The sequence below is a fragment of the Mustela putorius genome, unplaced genomic scaffold (genome assembly GCF_011764305.1).
Source record: "Mustela putorius furo isolate JIRA1106 unplaced genomic scaffold, ASM1176430v1.1 tig00000842_pilon_pilon_pilon, whole genome shotgun sequence".
Lineage (NCBI taxonomy): Eukaryota > Metazoa > Chordata > Mammalia > Carnivora > Mustelidae > Mustela > Mustela putorius.
Window position 1 is genome coordinate 3,835,173 of NW_025421493.1, and position 6,295 is coordinate 3,841,467.

The 6,295-nt window shown below is 45.9% G+C and overlaps 1 protein-coding gene across 4 annotated transcripts; it reads left to right on the plus strand.

The window, feature by feature from the left end:
- The first annotated feature begins 288 nt into the window (after nucleotides 1–288).
- Nucleotides 289–5,656, plus strand: BHLHB9 (basic helix-loop-helix family member b9). 4 transcript variants are annotated; one of them, XM_004781785.3, is made up of 4 exons: nucleotides 289–424; nucleotides 1,672–1,771; nucleotides 2,166–2,241; nucleotides 2,950–5,656. In XM_004781785.3, exon 4 carries the CDS (start codon nucleotides 3,283–3,285, stop codon nucleotides 4,936–4,938), a length of 1,656 nt encoding a protein of 551 aa, XP_004781842.1. In that variant the 5' UTR covers nucleotides 289–424; nucleotides 1,672–1,771; nucleotides 2,166–2,241; nucleotides 2,950–3,282; the 3' UTR covers nucleotides 4,939–5,656. The 4 variants fall into 4 exon arrangements, with proteins under 4 accessions (XP_004781842.1, XP_044941275.1, XP_012906081.1 ...); XM_045085340.1 differs by lacking the exon at nucleotides 289–424 and adding an exon at nucleotides 437–559 and having other exon boundaries at nucleotides 2,942–5,656; XM_013050627.2 differs by lacking the exon at nucleotides 289–424 and adding an exon at nucleotides 437–559.
- Nucleotides 5,657–6,295: the final 639 nt, after the last annotated feature.

Genomic DNA, 6,295 nt, shown 5'->3' on the forward strand with positions numbered 1-6,295 from the left:
CACCTTCCCTCCCCGCCGCCCCCGACCTCTGGATCCCAGCCCCCACCGCCAACCGTCCCCGGGTCCCATAGGTTGCAGTGCCAGCAACGAGGGGGTGGTCGCCCGCGGAGGTCTGCAGAGGCGGGCTGCCGTGAGCCCGCCCCTTAGGCTCGGGCTCCTCCTGGCCCCGCCCCCTCTGGGTCGGAACTAGGGTGGGCCGGGGAGGGGGGCGTCGAGCCCGTTCGCGCCGTATCCCTCCGCCCCCCTTCCCGACACCCTCGCCGCGAGCGTTTCGTGCCGCATCCTGCGCAGCCCCTGCCCAGTTTGGTGCAGCGGCGCGGGGGGCGGGACGCCTCTTTGCGATTCTGGCCGCACGCAAGGCGGTGGGAATCCGAGTGCAGAGCTCCGAGAGGAGGGGGAGGCTGACGACTTGCACCTTGAGCCTGTGAGGGCAAGTGGGGGTGTCGTGGGGGGAGGCAGGGGACCCCCACTGTCGCCTGGCTTACAGGCTGTCCGGACCCCAGACCCTGACAGCCTGGCAAGGAGGAAGCGACCCTGTCGTAGCTGGTCCCTGAGAGAGGTGCGCAACGCCGCGGGACCCCTGGCGAGGAGAGGCGGCGACTGGCCTGGGTCGGGTCCGGGGCACCGGGGCTGGCCGGAGAGGCTTCCTCGGATCCTCTGGAGGCGAACTGCGCCCGCCATTCCGCGGCCAGCTTTCCAGGCGCCCGCGACCCGCCGTCGACGGTTTCTGTGCTGGCAGGGAGCTGTGGCGGCGGCGGGGACGGGGGAAGGGTGTTGCGGAAGAAATGGCGGAGAGGGAGCTGGAGTGTGGAGTGCCCAGGGAGGCCGAGGGGGCGGGGGGGGGGTGCGTCGGAGCTCTGTGCCCAGCTGGCATGAGCAGGCAGCCGGTGGTGTCGGCTGCTTCGGGCCCTGATTCTGGAAAAGGGCCTGTTGTGCCCCGCGCCCTGGGTGCTGTCCCTTCCCACAGGCGCCTGGTTGATGCCAAAGGCTTTCTGTGTGGTGGGTCTGACGCATTTAGCAAAAGAGTGGTTGAGTGAATAGGTTATGAAGACATCAAAATGAAGTGTTTATCCATTTCATAATATTGCCTTCCATATATATATCTTGCACGTGAGTAAACGCAAGGAAATGACAGGGTGAGGAGTAGATCACCTTTCACAGGAAGGGTCCATGTAAAGAAATAGTGTAGTATTAATACACCTTTCTCCTTCAGGATCCTTTTTCTCAACATTGCAGCCCCCTTTCATATGTTGAGGTGTGGGAATGGTGGGTCAAAATAGAGGGGAATATTTTCTGAAGGGTCATTTTAAACAATTTTTTTAAAGATTTTATTTATTTATTTGACAGAGAGAGATCACAAGTAGGCAGAGAGGCAGGCAGAGAGAGAGAGGAGGAAGCAGGCTCCCTGCTGAGCAGAGAGCCCGATGTGGGACTCGATCCCAGGACCCTGAGATCATGACCTGAGCCGAAGGCAGCGGCTTAACCCACTGAGCCACCCAGGCACCCTGAAGGGTCATTTTAGACCCTATGATGTTTAAACTTATTTCCTGATTCTTCAGAGGTGGTGTTAGGACCTGAACTCTGGGTATCTCTCTGTTAACCTGGTATTTTCCTGGTATTGTCAGTATATTCTCTTGATGTTTTGGTGAGTGTTCATCCTCCTTTTTGCAGGACGGGACTCTTCTCCAGCTAAGGACTGTTCTTTTGTGGGAAGGGTAGAAGTTCCTGAGGACCCCTACTGTGTAGGCTGGCTGGCATAGGTGGCAATGAGGTAGGGTCTTTGTATGCATGGGGAAAGTGTAGGGGCATGCAAAGATGGTATTGAAATAATAGTCATTAATATTTTTACTGAGTACCTTCTAAATACAGTTGCCTACATTCCACTGTCCACTCTTCCATCTTATAATTTGTCCTGGGAAAGAGGTGTGGTCTCTTCTGGGAAAATGACAGAATTAAAAATTGGGAGGAAGTATAATTAGAAAAGCTGCAGGTCTTGGGGGAATGGATGCAGAAACAACTGGTAGGAGCAGACAGGTGGGAGACATTTAACATGGCCTCAAATAAACAAAAGTATGTGTTATAACTCTTGTGATGGGTGTTGGGATTGCTTAATCTCCTGTTTTCTCTTTTGCTTTTTATTTATTCTTAAGTTTATTTCTTTATAGGTTCCTGTAGAAAGCTGTAGGTAGTTTTTCACTTTGAATTAAGCAAGAGGACGAAAACTATTCATTTGGGTCCAAGGTGAGTGTGAGCATGAGCAGCCCTATTTATTGGGGATGGAAATGGGCTACTGGCAAGTAGGTGAGACCAGATCATATCTTGGAGCCATTGTCTTCCAACTCTCCAGACACTTCTATCTTCACATTTGTATAGGAAATGGGGATAAATTAAGCCAGGATTGTGCCTAGAGGGTAATTGATAGATGATCAGGAAGTGGGGTGGGAAGCCATGAGGACAAAGGAGGCCAGAAACATTATATAACCAAAGTTCTAGATTTGAAAAGGCATATATTGGGTTTAGAATTCAGAACACATGTCTGTCTACCAAAGACTCAAAATTCCAGTGCTCCTGTATTTTTGTCCGTACGTCTGCCTGTGTATTGGCTATAGGACTTTTCATTCCTAGAAGTAATGAAGGGGGAACAAATTGCACTAGATGAGTATAGGTTGGTGTGAGGCCTAGCTTGGTAGACCTGTAGAGTATAGTGGTGTATACCAAAGGAGCTGGATGTTTTTTAGCCTTTCTCACTTTCAGCAAGATTTTCCATCATCTGCTTCTATGTGATATAGAGAAAAGAGTGTGTTAGTGCTTGGACAGTACATTGTTGGGCATTAGTGGGAGTGTGGAAGGGATAAAATAAGGTAACAGAGTTTTCTACTATTCTACGTCTGTCATATAATCCATCTCTATTTTCATGTCTTGTGTGGCTGTCTGCATGGAGAAACACAGTTGGAAGAGACTTAAAGCTCATTTTCTTCTTCCACCTCCGGTCCATCTGCAGTGGTGGCTATAGTGACCTTGGAGTGGCAGATCATCACCTTCAACAGGTCTGTACTCAGAAACCATCATCTTCACTCAAGCTGAATTCCTCTGCTTGTCTCTGTATCACCAACAGAGGCTATGTGTTTTGGAAGGGGACTGTGTGACTGTTGAGCTAATGAGTAACTCTTGCTACAAAGTTTATGTCTGACCCAGTGAAAGAGTGTTAAGGCATTGACCTGGGACACATTGAGAACCAAGGCCAAGATTTTGTAGGGCTATCTATATAACTGGTCTTCAACCATGACTGGGGCTAAGAAAGAGAGTAGAAACAAAGCCAAAACTCAAAAAAGGGCTGGTGTACAAGCTGAAGCAAAAAGGGAGTCTACTGGCCTAGTCAGACCTGTAGTCAAGACCCAGGACAAAGCAACAGCCAAGGCAGGGTCTCAAGCTGATGCAGCAATGACGACGATGAAGGCAAGGTCTAAGAACAGGATTGTTACTGAGATAAAGGAAAGAGCCCTGGCAGATTTCAGTCCCAAAGCTGAAGATGAGGCCACTAGAGTACCTGGGATGTCTTCTGTGGCTGAGGTTAATGCTGAGTCCAGGTCCACATGTAAAGATAAGGCTGGTATTGATACCTGGTTTTGGGCTGAGGAAGAGGCCAATGTTGGTTCCTGGTTTTGGAATGGAGAAGAGACTAGTAATCCTTCTAGTGCTAAGGATGAAGGTAAAGCTGGTATAGGTCCCCCAACCTGTGCTGAAAAATTAGAACCTGTAGCTGGGGCCAGCTGTAAAGCTACGCCAGGGACTGAGGAGGAAGAGGAAGAAAATGTTATTGGGAACTGGTTTTGGGATGGAGATGAAACCAGTTTTGATCCTAATCCTAGACCTGTGAGCAGGATAGTTAGGCCCCAGCCTGTGGATGAAATTAATGAAAAAAATAGGCCCAAGGACTGGTCTGAGGTAACTATCTGGCCCAAAGCTCCTGCTGTAACTCCAGCAGTGTTAGGCTTTAGATCCCATGTTCCATTTGAGACAAAGCCTCCTTCATATATTGTCCTGGCCTCAGCTGAGGAAAATACCCCTTCTTTGCCTGTGGAAACAACATGCCCTTCTAGGAGCACTACTTCAAGCTCACAGCCTGTCCCTGAGTACCCATTTGGTTCTGGCCCTTGCATCCAGACTATAGAGGAGATTAGACGCCAAATCAGGATCAGGGAAGTGAATGGGATTAAGCCTTTTGCTTGCCCTTGCAAAATGGAATGCTACATGGATTCTGAGGAATTTGAAAAACTTGTTAACTTACTTAAGTCAACTACTGATCCTCTTATTCATAAAATAGCTCAAATTGCAATGGGGATCATTAATGTTCATCCCTTTGCCCAAGAGTTTATTAATGAGGTGGGTGTAGTGACGCTTATTGAAAGCTTGCTCAGTTTTCCTTCTTCTGAAATAAGAAAGAAGGCCGTAATTACTCTGAATCCTCCTTCTGGGGATGAGAGACAACGCAAGATTGAATTACATGTTAAGCATATGTGTAAGGAAACCATGTCTTTTCCCTTGAACTCACCCGGACAGCAATCTGGATTAAAGATACTAGGGCAACTGACGACTGATTCTAACCATCACCACATTGTTGCTAATTGCTTTGCAGAGCTTTTCCATTTGCTATCCTTGGGAAATCGTAAAACCAGAAATCTTGTTTTAAAAGTACTTTTGAATATGTCTGAAAATCCAGCTGCAGCCAGAGATATGATCAATACAAAGGCCTTAGCAGCATTAAAACTCATCTTTAACCAGAAAGAGGCAAAAGCCAATCTCGTTAGTGCTGTGGCCATATTTATTAACATAAAGGAGCATATCAGAAAGGGTTCAATTGTAGTTGTCGATCACGTGAGTTACAATACACTGATGGCCATTTTCCGTGAAGTTAAAGTAATTATTGAAAGAATGTAAAATGAGCCAGAAATAAAAGTGAAGGCTTTGAACAATCTAATCGGCTGTGTATTCCTAAAGAGCCTTACATAATGTTTTGAATGTTACCAGTGTGTGCATTATAAAATCACATCTTTAACATGACATTACTGTGACAGTCTCTAGGTTTGAGCTAGACCATTTTTGAGATATCAAATGGGTATTGCATTGTAAGCTGAAAACATCACTTGATTTTAATCTTGTGTAGATGGGCAACTTTTTAACATTTTACTTAAGATAGTGAACCAGTTCATCTTAAGTAGGGTAAACTTGTTCATTATTATTTGCTTGAATCTATTTCTAATGGCAAAAAAAAAAGTCATTGAAATTTGTAATTGCAGAAATAAAGCATATGCACACAAAAAGATAACAGCATTCACATATATCCATACATATACAGACGAATTGCTGAATGTGCTCTCAATATGTAAAGGAGGCAGGAGTTGCTGTAGGCTGTTTAATGTAAGAGGAATTAGTGTTTTCCCCTTATTCAGCCTTCATCAGATAACTCATGGTAGGAATTACAACTGCTGGTGTAAACTGAAGAGAATGTGTGAAAATACTAGGTTGTATGCTTTGAGATTTTTCAGTAGTTATGAAACTAAAACAAGATCGTACTGTAAATTATTTGTAACTTTCTCCTCCCTGACTGTATATTTTGGGCATCTTTCCATATCAATAAATGTGCTTCTATAACATATTTTTTAATCACTTAATGTTTCTTCTGTGTGAACAATTAGTGCATAGTGCCCTAATGTTTCATTGCATGTCCCTCTTTTTTTTTTTAAAGATTTATTTTATTTTTGATACAGAGAGAGAGCGAGCTCACAAGCAGGGGGAATGGCAGGCAGAGGGAGAGAGAGACACCGGCCCCACACTGAGCAGGGAGCCTGATGTGGGGCCCCATCCCAGGACCCTGGGATCATGACCTGAGTTGAAGGTGGACACTTAACCAACTGAGCCACCCAGGTACCCCATGCATGTCCCTCTTAATAATATGCACACATTTAGTTTTTTGGAAAAACAAGAGTAGTATTCTGCAACTTGCCTCATCTTTATAATTATCTTTCCAACTTAGTATTATGCAGATCTACCATAAGCTTTTTATTTAATAGCTTTATTGATATATAATTGACATACATTAATTCTTATATATTTAAAGTATATAATTTGGGGGCACCTGGGTGACTCATTTGGTTAAGCCTCCAACTCTTGATTTCAGCTCAGGTCATGATCTCAGGATTGGTGAGGTTGAGCCCAGCATCACACTCTGCATTGAGTGTGGAACCTGTTTAAGATTCTCTCTCCTTTCTCTGCCCCTCCCTGATCATGCTCTCTG

What these genes read in the sequence shown, in the direction of transcription:
- BHLHB9 (XM_004781785.3), top strand. Translation starts at nt 3,283, where the DNA reads ATGACTGGGGCTAAGAAAGAGAGTAGAAACAAAGCCAAAACTCAAAAA.